Source organism: Penicillium hordei, assembly GCF_028827395.1.
Source record: "Penicillium hordei strain IBT 12815 chromosome Unknown utg000004l_segment0_segment0, whole genome shotgun sequence".
NCBI classification, from domain to species: Eukaryota; Fungi; Ascomycota; class Eurotiomycetes; order Eurotiales; family Aspergillaceae; genus Penicillium; species Penicillium hordei.
In genome coordinates, this window is record NW_026623145.1 from 2,969,546 (window position 1) to 2,983,119 (window position 13,574).

General features: G+C 48.5%; 5 protein-coding genes across 5 annotated transcripts; 3 read left to right on the forward strand and 2 right to left on the reverse strand.

Annotated features, from left to right (window-relative positions):
• Nucleotides 1–637: 637 nt before the first annotated feature.
• On the forward strand, nucleotides 638–2,587 carry N7537_008326 (uncharacterized protein). The gene is made up of 2 exons (XM_056899381.1): nucleotides 638–850; nucleotides 952–2,587. Exons 1-2 carry the CDS (start codon nucleotides 702–704, stop codon nucleotides 2,579–2,581), a joined length of 1,779 nt encoding a protein of 592 aa, XP_056751457.1. The 5' UTR covers nucleotides 638–701; the 3' UTR covers nucleotides 2,582–2,587.
• A 740-nt stretch (nucleotides 2,588–3,327) lies between these two features.
• N7537_008327 (cleavage/polyadenylation factor CFT1) lies at nucleotides 3,328–7,875 on the reverse strand (the record flags this gene model as incomplete). Its single annotated transcript, XM_056899382.1, has 7 exons — nucleotides 3,328–4,411; nucleotides 4,503–4,578; nucleotides 4,634–4,832; nucleotides 4,892–5,257; nucleotides 5,310–5,477; nucleotides 5,531–5,844; nucleotides 5,904–7,875. 7 exons carry the CDS (start codon nucleotides 7,873–7,875, stop codon nucleotides 3,328–3,330), a joined length of 4,179 nt encoding a protein of 1,392 aa, XP_056751458.1.
• A 554-nt stretch (nucleotides 7,876–8,429) lies between these two features.
• N7537_008328 (uncharacterized protein) lies at nucleotides 8,430–10,300 on the forward strand (the record flags this gene model as incomplete). The annotated part of the gene is made up of 3 exons (XM_056899383.1): nucleotides 8,430–8,979; nucleotides 9,040–10,047; nucleotides 10,116–10,300. The coding sequence occupies 3 exons, from the start codon at nucleotides 8,430–8,432 to the stop codon at nucleotides 10,298–10,300; spliced, it is 1,743 nt and encodes a 580-aa protein (XP_056751459.1).
• A 376-nt stretch (nucleotides 10,301–10,676) lies between these two features.
• N7537_008329 (uncharacterized protein) lies at nucleotides 10,677–11,342 on the reverse strand (the record flags this gene model as incomplete). The annotated part of the gene is made up of 4 exons (XM_056899384.1): nucleotides 10,677–10,741; nucleotides 10,805–10,869; nucleotides 10,929–10,987; nucleotides 11,040–11,342. The coding sequence occupies 4 exons, from the start codon at nucleotides 11,340–11,342 to the stop codon at nucleotides 10,677–10,679; spliced, it is 492 nt and encodes a 163-aa protein (XP_056751460.1).
• Nucleotides 11,343–11,763: 421 nt separating this feature from the next.
• Nucleotides 11,764–13,412, forward strand: N7537_008330 (Atg14 domain-containing protein; the record flags this gene model as incomplete). The annotated part of the gene is made up of 2 exons (XM_056899385.1): nucleotides 11,764–12,391; nucleotides 12,457–13,412. The coding sequence occupies 2 exons, from the start codon at nucleotides 11,764–11,766 to the stop codon at nucleotides 13,410–13,412; spliced, it is 1,584 nt and encodes a 527-aa protein (XP_056751461.1).
• Between the last annotated feature and the right edge of the window lie 162 nt (nucleotides 13,413–13,574).

Genomic DNA, 13,574 nt, shown 5'->3' on the forward strand with positions numbered 1-13,574 from the left:
TGTTTAATTGTTATTGGATATGGGTGCCTGAGATGCTCCGTACTACTCTGTACCAAAAATGATTTAAAAAATTACATTAAACATTAAACATTAAATATTAAATATTAAATATTAAACATAAATCTAGAAATCTAGAAATCTAGAAATTATATGAATTATATGAATTATATGAATTACCATGGATGAATTTATCTATAAAAATAAAATAAAAGCTGACTCAGCGCTGCGTTCGTTCTCCGCAAAAACCGCGGCTCCACTATTCCCCGAATCCGTTGATCGTTTGGGTGCAGAAGGTCGAGATTCCTCTCTCTCTCTCTCTTACTCCCACTCTCACACACTCTCTCTCCGGTGATTTGTTCTTTTCTTTCTCTTTAGGTACACACTTTAATACCTCTTGATACCCTTTATATCCACTATAAGTCTGACATTTCCATTTCCGTCTCAAATGTCCTCTCCGCCTTCACTCCCGCCTTAGCCTATCTTTCCGCTCCGTTGCTTGCAGCATTCCCCAGGTCTTGTCTAGTCATCCTTGGGCTTCTCTTCGTCTGACCTCTTTCTCTTGCCATCTTCCTCTCCTCTTTTACTTTACTACTTTCCCTCTCCTCTTTCTCTCACTCGACTGTCTTTATATAAGAAGCAATTCTATAACTGTCCCCCCGCATCGTCTACGGGTGTGCCTCCGTATCGCATACGCTCTTACCATGGAGGGCTTCGATACTATGGCGATGCCGCCATATTTGGCTAGTCCCTTGTCACTTGGGAATTTACAGAGTACCGACTATCTCAATGCCATGTCTGGCCTGGATCTACCGGATCACCGGTCCAACTTCGATTCCGAGACCTTTGTTAGGTGATTAGATCTCCAAGTGGGACGAGAGGGGGTGGATCATTCACTCCCACTCGACTATTGAAATTGTTTTTTTTTTCTATTGCTAATTTGGTATACAATAGTGAGGATCTTGCTAACTTCGCGCCTCCTAATTTGTCACATCAATTGAGGCGTTTCTCTTCCGCATACGATGACCCTTTCACCGAGATGGTGGCGCCCTTTGACCCAGCGCCCCAGGAACAACCCCAGGACTCGTCGATCGACCACAACAACAAGCTGTTAAGCTTTTCGCTACCAGTATATCACTTCACACTCCTCGACTATACCATGCGCCGAACCTCCTTATCGGTGGCGGCACAGTTGCACGGAATGTTCTTTCTCGCCGAGTCCCCCTATACAACATCCCCTTCGGAAAATGCCCCACCACAACAAGGTGCCGAGTTGACGTGTTATCGTCGTAATCTGTTCCAAATTACCGGCTCAGTAACTTTGCCCCGCGGGATGCGCTATATCATGACCGACCAAGGCGACCGAATTCCCATCCTCGCACAGGAACTCACCGTATCAGCCACAGAATCCGTGGAAGGAAACCCGGTGAAGATTATCTCGGTGCCATGGAAGACGCCTTCGGCGGCCGCCGCGAATTCTGGCACGGCACCCGAGGAGAACAACCCTAGCACTGGCGCTAAGATCGAGAAGGAGCCTCCCCCAATTCCCTTGGACACCATGGCGGGTCAGGATTTGGATTCAGACTACGTAACCTTCCCTATCGCTTGGAAGCGTCTACAATTCCGTGTCGCGACCGCCAACAACGGTCGCCGAAAGGAGCTACAGCAACACTTCGTCGTTCGGCTCAAGGTGGTCGCTACTTTATCCACTGGGGCGAAGATCCCCATCTCAGAGGTGCAGTCAGGTCCCGTCATCGTTCGTGGTCGCAGCCCACGCAACTTCCAGTCACGTAAAGATCTACCCCTTAGTGGGAGTGCTGCCGCTTCGCGCAAGAATGCCCAGGCCAACTCCTCGAATTCCGCCATGAACCGCACACCAACAAGCGACTCCGTCCCGCGTCGTGCCAGCGTGACTCCCGCCAAGTCGAAGCCAACCGCTCAGAGCAGCTCTCCTGAAACAACGTCCGTACCCCCGCCGAGCATTATGCAGCAGACCAAAGCAACCCCGGATTGGACCCCCATCCCACAGTCCGCATCAAACAATGTCATGTCTCATGCCCCCAAGTCCATGTTCCGTCATTCCAGCCCGGAGCAGCTCTCTCAGGCCGACTCACATCGCCGCGTCAGTTCCACAACAGCGGCCGCTGCACCGATCAATTTGTCGTTACTAGACGAGGAAGAAGGCAGTGACCCTAATCTCCATCTTGACCAAAAGATGGTGTCCCCTTTCGCTACCGAGTTGTCACATCAGCGATCGCTGAGTCTCGACCAATCTGCACCGCCTTCTAAGATGCGCAAGCTTTCTCATGCTGTCTCTCAAACCCCCTCGCGGAGCGTTGCTTCATCCATGCCGTTGCTAGAGACTGCCAACCTGCCCCAGTCATTCGCGTCATCGCTCCCCTTTCCGAACGAAAGCACTGATCTTCTCTACGAATACTTCCCCCTCGGGATAGATGATTGGCAAGCCCCTGTCGATGCTGTCTACCGACCACATGTAGTGCATCACACTAACATGCCGGAGATGAAATTTGTGGCCTCTAGAGGCCGGAGCAAACGGTACTTTGCCGCAGAAGATGTGTTCTAAACTCCCCAGTACTGGGATGTTGTGTTAATGGCGCTGGGCGGTGTCTGTCTCTTCTCGCATCTGCATTGTCACACTAGGATGAGGTGTTTCTTGAATTTTTTGGGATTGTCACTGCTTTTTTTAGATTTGGCTTTGTGTTTGTCCATAAAACACAAAGTCCGAAACATGGTTGATTCCAAACTGACATGTCGAATGTGTTACTGATATTGATGCTCATTGTGGGGGGAGGGGGGCGTGGATGGTTTCTAAGGATCTGATTTTAATCTTCGAATTCGAATCGTGCAAGGCGAAAATGGCGAATGTGGCGTGCTTGGGCGTTTTGACTTGATTTACTTGGTTGCTTTGGTGGGCTGGATTTTACATGTAGGAATTGGATGGGGATGGGGTTTGGATGTACTTGGATTACCCACGTTGGGACTGGGATTGGGATTGGCAGTGGGGTTTTTTTTTTTTTTTTCGTTCTTCTTTTTGTCTCCTATTTGGATGTGGTTTAGTTATATCCCATTGTGTTATGATATCATGCTATTTACTTGATCGTGATGGGGCTTCTTTGGTGCAGCGAGAACCCTTCAGCTATGTTCTTGTGGCTATGCCATATATTGAAATCCCATCTTGGGCTGCCCACTTCTCTTTTATATTCCGGAGAACGTAGACATTATAGAATCAAATTGAAAGAGTAAGCTCACTCAGTGAGTCGATTTTTATCATTTCCTTAAAAAGTAATACGCCGAAAAGCGTTCCTGGCATCATAGATATCCGAGTCCATCACCGCCAATAGTCTCCAGATCGGCCTTGATCTCCCACTCCGTCGCGCCAACCCGGCCCGCAATCTCAGCCTGCCGCTGCTTGCCCATGTTCAGCCATAGACGCAATATATTGCCGTCAACCATACCACGGCCAGCAGCGCCGTCGCTTTCTATAGCCCGGAAAGCTCGCGCGTTCAGACCGGCAGGATGGTCGACGGTGTTGATCAACTGAGACTGTAGTGCTGATAGTCGACGGTATGACTCCTCAGCAACCGACGTCACAAGCGCCAAAGACCCATTTTGCGAAGCGATGAGAACCTGGTGTTTGGCGAAGGCCTCATCCACATCCATTGCTTCTTCGGATGACTCGGCGAGCTCCGATGAAACTGCTGTGCGAGGCAGAAGAGTAACTGATGATGCGAAGTTGCCAGTGTAGAATTTGCTTCGGCTGAGGAGTCGATCGCCGTTGGAGGATTTGGGGTCTTCCGGGTCGTATTGCAGGACGTGCAGGTTGCAGTCGCTATCCGCAACTAGCATGTACAGCTTGTTCCCGTCGGGGAGGAAATCGGCTGCCACCACCTCCAGGTACTCGGGGTCTTTGCCGAAGAGTGTCATTCTATATGGCTCCTCTGAGTAACCCGCGAACCAGAGTCCCTTCACGGCATCTCCTAGGATAACCATGCCGGTGCCCCTGAGCTCTTTGGCGACATTGACGTAGCATTGCATGTCCATAAATGCAACGGGAAGAAGGCTCCCATCTTCCTTGAGACCTCGGACCATACACTTCTGTCCCTGGGCTACGACTATGAACCCTTGGCCACCGATGCCAGACAGCGCGGTCACTGCACCCTTCACTGACTCCTTGCCAATCAGTTTGAGTTTGCGGCCTGTCTCCGGCTTTTCGGGATCTGGGACCACTTTGATCACATCAAAGACATAGATCGTCCCGCGAGCTGGCATATCTTCTCCCTTAGCAATGGCGGTTCCGACCACGATTAGATCCCTCCGCTCGTGCGTATTCTCCGAAACCTCAATGTTCACATTTTTCACCGCTGTCACCTGCTCATCGGGATCCAGAGGATAACTATGGATATTAGTATTTGGATTTGTCACATCTTGAGTTTCTTGGTGAGGTTGGAGGGGGAGCCGGGGGGGGGGGGAGGGAGAGGGTTTACCTGTCAATAATAGTCCATGTCTTTGGGCTGACGACCTTGATGCTGCTTTCGGGGATCTTCGGACAAAAGGATATCTCTTGAGATTAAAATTAGCACAGCATGATGGGAAAACGGTTGAAACAATCACGAACCTTCATTTCGCCACTCAGGGTGCAGATCATCACCCTCCGGCAACTTGAAGTCACCTTGGCGGCTTGTGCCGAGAACATATGTCTCAGAAGACGTCGAGTAGGCCAAGAAATCGACCTGCTCTTCAATTGGAACTTTGCGCAATGTCCACGGGTAGTCAAATTGAGTTTGAGAAGGTAGTTGACAAGCCCGGATACAGCTCTACAAAGACAGGATTAGTAAATGGTGATAGCATCACAACGGTGAACGAAAAGTCTCACCTGAGAATCAACGTAAATGAATCCATTTTCACAGCCAATATCGGCCGAATCAAAGGGACTTAGCCAACGCGTAAAGCCTCCTCTAAGACGAATGATGTGCGGCGAGCTCTTTGCAGTCTTAAATACAAAGCTTGATGAGGCTCCCGGCATAAATATGACGCTAAACCCTGAGACATTAGAAAGAACCCTCAGGGGTCTCAATCGCTGGTGTTTCTGTATTTGAGAGGATACCTCCCCTGAAGGGCTCCTCGGTAGAACATGATTTGACTCTCGGAATAATTGCAAGCGACGAGACGATCCATGACCAGCATTTGTCAGGACTAGGCTTGGTTTATAGAACACTAGGTCGTCATTTTCGGTTCGAACCTAGAATTCTTGAGTTAGAGATCAGAAAAGCCATTGACAAAAGGTTTCATACAATGAGATAAGGCGAAAGGCTAGAACTATCACCAAGATTGGCAACAACAAATTCTGTCAGTGTCTCCCGATTGTTGGATCGTTTGGGCGGCTCGGTCGACAATACGGGTGGTAAGCAGTCGACGCCTTCAATGATCGCGATCAACTTCATGTCAGAAAGTCCGAAGATCTATAATGTAGGTCAGAACCAATGCCTAAATCTTCTTTTTTGCGACCACCTACCGATAGCTTATACTCCAAATTCAATAGGAATAGAAGCACCTCGCCTTCTGAAAAGTCCTTCGACGATGAGCCTGCAACGCCGAATGACTGTGAATTATCGTGATAAAGGCATCCGGAGCGCCATTGTGACGAGCTAATCTCATTTGAAAGCGGAACTTCATCGAGGTCACCACTTTCATCCGCCTGCAGAAGCAATACTGATGAATCATCCCGAATAATCACAAGATAAGGATCAATAAAGCTGGCGCTCACAGCCACACGCTCATCACTGGTGTCTTCGTCCCAAACGGGGTAAATTTGTGACAATCCCAGGTCTATAGATTTTCACCATTAGCTTATGCAATGCTTGCCAGCAGGCTGGAGTAGAATGTACCTATGTCGTAGCTTCTGACTTCATTCCGCAGAACCTGAACTAGACGAGTATCGCCTGCGAAAGATCCGATATCAACCGTGCAATCTTCATTTGGGTTGAACTCTGGTGCTTTGAAAGGGTTCAAGCTTTGTTCTTTCACGACGAAGACCTCGTTCACCTCCTGCTCCGAATCCGTAGACCGAGAGATAACCACATATTGACGAGAGGGGTTGTCTGTGCTGGAAGGCCCTCTCCTTTTTTGGACGCTGGCTGACCATACACCATCCGCGTCATCGACTTTGAGAGACATGGTAGTCAAAGGATCAATTTCGCGCTTGATGACTACCAAGCCACCGCCTCTGTCTGAGCCTTGAGATGCCACCAACTCCAGTTCTGCGGCAACACCTTCACTTGTAGCTTGGCTTTGGTGGTTCGTATTCGAGAAAGCTTTGCCCAAAGTGATGTCCCTCAATGGACCAATGCTAGGAAGTTGATCGTTCAGTCGAAAGTTATAAAATTCGGGTGTTGAGCTGTCGGTTCCCATGCGATTATCGACTTGTGTCGGCCCAGGCGCCGAGGAATAAAGGTCATCATCCTCCATCTGGTCATCATCATCCGACAGACCATCCAGACCATCCGCTGTTTGTTTCGACTCAAGCCGGGCTTTTTTAATCGAGGCGGATGAATGCGACCATTCTAGGAGAACCGAGTCGGCATCTTCGCTGCCGATGAAAACGTTTCCATCCCCGAGACAAGTGGAACAGGAGGCGGCCGACTTCAAAATATCTCCACCTGCATGCGCCGGAAGGGAGTGAACAGTGATACCGGAGACAGACCGACCATCAAGTTTGAATTTGATCAATGCCATGTCGCCGGATGCAAGTGCTAGGAGTAGGTCACCGCTATCACCACCAAGTCGCTCAACTATGCAACCTTCGAGACGGAACGCCAAGTCCGATTGGTCGGTCATTGAAAATGAAGAAACCTGCCTTGAAAACTCATTAACTCCCACCGCATTGGTTTTACCGGCTTGGTCCACATGAACGATTTCATTTGAGCCAAGAAGCAAGGCACCTCCTACTGGAAGTGGGAGTGCCACGACTTTGAATAGATCACTGGGAAGACGAGGTACCGAAAGAAGGGTGGTAGAAGCTCGCTGCTCAAGGTCAAGCGTAAACACGGCGTAGAATACCACGTCCTTTCTTTCATGGAGAAGGGCAGTAGATGTTGCGACTTGAGAATATAAAATTCCAAACGTTGGTTCCCTGTATTCGTATAAGAACGCAAGACTTATAGGGTGTAACAATGAAGGATCCAAGGCAGTCAATGGCAGGACGAAAGACGAGGAGTAGGGTGTTTGGTGTATTGGTCCTTCTTTGCTATTCTCAATATGTGCTCCTCCAGAGTTCTGATTTGGGCGTTCTCCGTCAAGCTCCGAATCGTAGTCATCCATCACCAAGTCATCACCTGCCTGATGGAAGGGCAAAATCGCAAGGTTGCGAATTCCAAAGTTGTACACCGCACATCTGCTGCTTGGGTCAACACTCAGAATGCTCCCACACCGGCTCAGGTCAGGCACCCAGGGGCTGCGGGTCAGGTCATCCCGCTCGTAGTAATGGATGGAAATTGTTGAGATTCCATGACGTTCAGGGTCCCATTCAATTAAGCTGAGCTTGGCATTGCGGACTGCAACCAAGATGGCTTCTCCACCACTCTTGGTGTTCAAGATTTTGACTCGGCTTAAGTCAGTCACGGTTCCGGATAGCGGGTATTCTTTTTCCAGTACTAATTTCGTTTCTGGTTGAGAAAATTGCAAAGAATGGGGCTCCGAACTTTTCTTCTGTGGTTGAGAGGAGACCACCTTAACGAGAGAGAAAACTTGCAATAGAGAGGTTCTGATAACAATCAAATTGCTGGCGGTGGCTGAGGTGAAAGGAACTGCCAAAGCATGGGTGACCCCTGTGGGGGGTAATAGCTCTGTGTAGCACTGCATTTAGAGACTTTGTCCACCGTCAGAGCTTGCGAAAGGCTTGATACTGCTAGGAAACTGCCAATGAGCTAAATTGTGTTTTTTGATATGGCCTGAGATGCACATTGCAATTGTAAACGCAGAGGCAGAAAACGGAGAATGTGAAGCCTTCCAAGTGCCAAGAAAGATGGCACAAAGAAAGGGTTCAAAATAGACACGAGAAGCGATCAAGATCAAAATCAAGATTGATCTCTGCCTTGTGCAGTCAAGTTTGTAGCTCCTTTGAAGCGGAATCAAAGCGGAGATGGGAGCGGGTCAGCTGACTGGTCTGGCAGAATCGAGCGGCCAAAATATTCTGCCTAATAAATCCTACCGCCCTTTGCTGCTTATGCCTAAAAATGGTTTAGCGTCAAACAATCAATGACGACATAGGCGATCGCCAGCTTCGGGAAGATCATTTTTCTTGATTTGATGTTATCGTAAGTCTCATTCCTGGCATCATTCCTTCAGTATTTGGCTAGGAGTATTGATGCAGACTCCACAACCAATGTGCACAGTGTGAACTGCTATCCTTCAATATGGCACTCCTTCAGACTTCCCTCATCTGGGCTGTATATGGGGTGGTGGTAGCTATTCTACTGGCAGTGGCGTCGGTGTTTATCTATGTCTACCAAACTCCTCGCGACCGCTCGCCTTCAGTCACTCTGACTTGTATCATCTCAATTACTAGTCTTCTTGCAACAGTACTCTTGCTGCCTGTCGATGTCGCTTTGGTATCATCCACTACGTCGTCCAAGTTAGGCCAGCGAAAGGACTGGGCAACACAGGATGTGGTGGACAGAATCACTTATTCCTTGACCGTCATCTATTATCTTCTCTACTCCTTGGATACCCTGCTCTGTCTTCTCGTTATCCCCTTCACATATTTCTGGTATGAGGAATATGATGAAGTTGCGGCCGAGGAAGGGGTCCAAACTTTGGGCCAACGAATTTGGGGTGCCCTAAAATACACACTTTCATTCGTTGCAGTGGTCGTGATCTTGTTCCTGGTTGGTTTCTTCGTTCCAGTGTCACAGGGAAAGAATGACATGGATCTGGATTACTTCAGGCGCTTACTGACCGAAAACCGTGAGTATTCGCCTATTCTGGTATTGAACAGAATTGTGAAGCTGATGTAATTCTGAAAAGATGGCGAGCGTGCTCTCACTTTTGCTCTTGGTCTGTTGATGACGATTGGGCTTTGTCTTTATGTCTTATACACATCCGTGGGGCTGGCCCTTTTGCCAATCAGCCTAATCAAGACTGCACCATCAATCTCTAGTGCTACCATGCGAGTGAGCACTGCGCAACAACTTAACATAAACCAAGAGCGACAAAGGCAGCTCGAAGGACGATGTGCCGGAGATCCCGAGCTTCTGTCTTCCAAGGACCGCCGAGAACTTGATACACTGGTGCGGGAAGAGAGGACCTTGATCCGGCGCCAACGTCTAGCGGAAGAATCCCAAGGCGGAGGCCGCAGCTGGTTGATAAGGGCATGGTACAAAACCGGGGCAGTGTTCCGGCCCTTCAAGCTCCTGGGAGGCATCTTGCTGCTATTCATTGCTTTCCTCACGTGGGTATCCATGCTCTTGACGGCAATTGACAAAGCAAAGAACTCGATTTGCAAGCATCGTTGTGGATACATCCTCGCATATGTCAACATCTTTAACCCCGTCAACTGGGCACTTGTTAAATCTGCCAGGTTCTTCCCCATTGATTACGCTATATTTACCGCACTTGTCTTGCTATTCTTCTGCAGTTCTGTGGTTGGAATCGCAGTGGTTGGAATCCGCTTTCTATGGATCAGGATTTTTCAAATCAGAAACGGCCACACATCTCCCCAGGCTCTACTCTTAGCCACCGCCATGTTGATGCTGATCATTTTAGCCCTGAATTATTCCATTTCGATGGTAGTCGCCCCCCAGTATGCCACATTCGGCCCACAGACATTCTGTGATCGCGCTTCGGGAAGCTTCATCGGAAAGCCAGATTGCTCAAACAGCAAAGAACTTATCAAGCCATGCTCAGAGTTGGCGGAGAATCCTGCAGCGCGGCAAGTTTGCACACCAAGTGTTGTGAGCACATTCTTGAATCGGGTCACTCTCAACTACCCATTCTTTGGAGTGGTGTTCTTTTGGGCTCAGTTCTTCTTCCTAGGTAAGTCTAAATTTGCTGCGATCCTACCAGAATTCTATTTTCGTATTGATCTAACACCAACACCACAGGCTTATATCTGATTGTCTTTGTTACCTCCCTTCTTCGTTCACCTCAGTTGGACGAAGTGCAACTTGATGAAGATGCAGAGGAAGCCGAAGAGGAAGGTTTATTGGCCAATACCGGTAGACGCTTCAATGCCAGCTGGCAAGACATCACAGGGAGAGCTGCCCGGAGTGAACGCTCTCGGGGCTAATCATCGAGCTCTTACAAATGGAGATGACTACCCAGATAGAGCCCAGAGCCCCATAGTCACCGAGACTAGCAAAGAAATCAACTTGTAATTTCTTTGCCTACAATCACGGCTGTGTTCCTAGTAGTTCCCTTTGAATGACTCTCAAACGTTCCAACCGTGTTTTTCTTTACTTGTAGTACATTTTTTTTGGGGGGGAAGAGGAAGAGGGTATTTATTTTTTCCTTTCAAACCATCTCATAAGGGAGGAAATACATAATGATTGACTTCCTGCATTCTGATTCAATTCCTCAATTCCCGTCTTGGGAGATCGATTCTCATGTAGAAGGTACTGGGTAACATAAACTCATAATTCATAAATGTCGTGCCGATCATGTGCTCAAACCTTCATTTGATCGTTCAGCAAGGCGAGAGCATTTTGGAAAGCCTTTACTACTTCCGCATCTTCAGACAGATGAGCGATCAGACCTTTTTTTTTTCAAGTCAAAGGGACAAAAAGGGACTTACAATGCTTCTTTTTGTTTTCGACGCTGACTTCGGAATTTTCAACGTGCTGCATTTGGGTCTTGAACCTGTAGAGGATTGATTATTCGTTCATCCACATCTTACGCCAAAGCTGGATTGATCGAACCTTTTCAAAGCCCTGTTCTCATCTTGCGAAACGGTAGTTTGCGACCATGCCATGAAAACCTACCGGGGTTGCTTAGACATGAAATTGCAAGTAAGACATTCTAAAACTTACTTCAAGAAGCTTGGCCGTTTCAACACGAAGATTCTCTTCGACTCGGCCGTGTTCCTCCATCGCATCGGCATATTTGCCCTGCAGCTGTTCCCAGTTGCAGTCTTCAAGACCTTGTGTCAACCTAGAGACAAGTGGAGTCTCATCATTAATAGGTGCGGACATAAGAGCTTCGACTGGTGATTGAGGGCTTTTGTTCTCTTGGAAGCTCCCACTGCCTGAAGGGCTTTTGCTTCCTTGACTGACACGGGGTGACATTGCCCCCGGCCGAGGGATTTTGCTGGTCTTGTTTGGTGTTGATTGCATACTGTATTGGCTGACTTGGTATGACCATATGTCAGCCCTTTCAAAGCCAATGATTATTTCAGTGGAATTTGGCCTCACTGTTGTTTTGGTGGATGTTACGTTATCCAAAATGAGCGATAAGATTGCGATAACGGAGTGTCAGGTGACGTCGACAAGTGCATGTGCACATCATCCCGTCCTTTCTTCTCTTCCTTCCTCTAAAGAAAGATTGGCTAAAGGTGATGTCTTGAGGCCGGTCATATCCTTTATATCAACATATTATTTGAGTCATGTGGGATTTGCATCTATTTGATGACCCTTTCTCACTCCTCTACATGGTTCTCGGCGACTCAAGTAGCTCCCATAATTATCCTGGAACGCAACATGGAAATGCCCCTTACGCTCCTAAAGAACAGCTGGAAATAAAACCGAAGTGTCTGCGATGAGCTGTTCTATATGCTCACGTGCCCCTCAATCCCGCCTTTCTTTCCACTGTCCCACATGTGCCCGCAATCAGCTATATCAACTACGAATCGACAGCACGCAAGTTCTTCTGGAGAAAGAAGTTCTCGGGAAGCAAATCGAGACCGCTATTGCCTGTGGTAGCTCCTGCGATAAGCCTTCCCTCCATGGACAAGAGCTGCTCGATACGGACACGGCTTGCTCTCCCTGCTGGGCCCTCCAAACGATAAGCACTCGACATGCAGTGTCTTTGACAAAGAGAGAATTGGTTTCCCATCAGCTCGAGGCTTTGAAATTAGAGGTCGAAGCCAAAAAGACCGAGATTGCCAAGCGAAAGGGGGCCCTAGCTCGCAGACGGTCAGATGCTGGATCTGCCAAATTTCAACTAGAAGAGCGGGAAACTGGAATCCTCACGGGCGTTCAAAATACCAGCAAACGGGTGGAACACGTTTGGCATTCCCTCCATAGCAAAACGGCAGAGTCACGTATTTATCTTTGTCGAGAAGTCGCCAATCTATATGGCCTGCGGAAGGCTACGAAGAAGGGCCAAGGTCGGGAAACATATGTGCTTGGATGTGGTTTTATCGTTGACTTGAGGGATATGAATGGCAAGTTTCCACTATCACTTCTAAGCAGTTATTCATCTCGTGGCATACTAACAGGGTAGGTACAGGTATTCCACATGAACAGATATCCACGTCCTTTTCTAACATCGCTCATCTTTTGATCATTGTCTCGCACTATCTTTCCTTGAGACTTCCCGCCGAAATTACACTGCCTCACAAAAACTATCCTGTGCCTACAATCTACACTCCCTCAGCATCATATCGCTCGCGCGACGGTCACGATGGAGCTGATTACCAGGCGTCATTGAGTCCAGCTGCATCAAGGACGGTGGACCCGCGCACCCACACACCACACCCACGACCTCTTTTCATTGATAAGCCACTACCCCGGTTAGCGAAGGAGGATCCCGCAACATATGCCTTCTTTCTTGAAGGAGCCACCCTCCTGGCATGGAATGTTGCATGGTTATGTCGAACTCAAGGGATACACCTCTCATCGGACTCTTGGGAGGAAGTCTGCGATATCGGGAAGAGCTTGTGGCAACTGCTAATTGCTCCACCAGCCCATCCTTCAACTCTGATGCGAGCCTTTGCCGGCCGAGACACGCAGACACAAATGAAATCTGCCAAAGACTCTCCCAGAACCACGATTCAGCGGACAACATCGTTTCCTATGCTAGGTCACTATTCTCATGGTACGGCGCATTCTTTCCTGGGGGCATCGGAAGGAGTTGAATTCATGCGAATGTGGAAACTCCCAACCCCAACCAAGATTGTGGATAAATTGAAGTCCAATCTTCTAGGGGAAATGGCCAGTGCGGAATGGGAATTGCTAGAAGAAAAAGAATGGGATGATGCGGCCATGAAATCCCCTCAGCCATCTGTTTCGCAAAGCCCCAAGGTCGTTGTCCCGGGCTCTCAATCTGGATCGGTGGAAACAGACAGCAAAAGTTCAAAAACACGTTCTGGGAGGACTCCAGGCCATGATGATGCCTCTTCCCCGCGACCCAAAGGTACCAAAGGATGGACTAAGGTAGCAGATAGAGGCCATGGATCAGTGTAATAAGTATTTCGTTCATCATATCTCCCTGAGGTCACTTGAATAAATCACAGGACTCGTATTGCCCACGTGGGAGCCCATTTGGGAGGTCTTTATGACTAAGCGAAGGGAGAGGCCGGAGTCAACTCACTTTATCGCGTGTCCGAAAAACCACCTTAGTCTGGC

Excerpts from the sequence above, each read along its gene's own strand:
- N7537_008326 (XM_056899381.1), top strand. The coding sequence starts at position 702 with ATGGAGGGCTTCGATACTATGGCGATGCCGCCATATTTGGCTAGTCCC. Across the intron at positions 851-951 it reads GATTCCGAGACCTTTGTTAG|TGAGGATCTTGCTAACTTCG; the intron begins GTGATTAGATCT and ends GGTATACAATAG.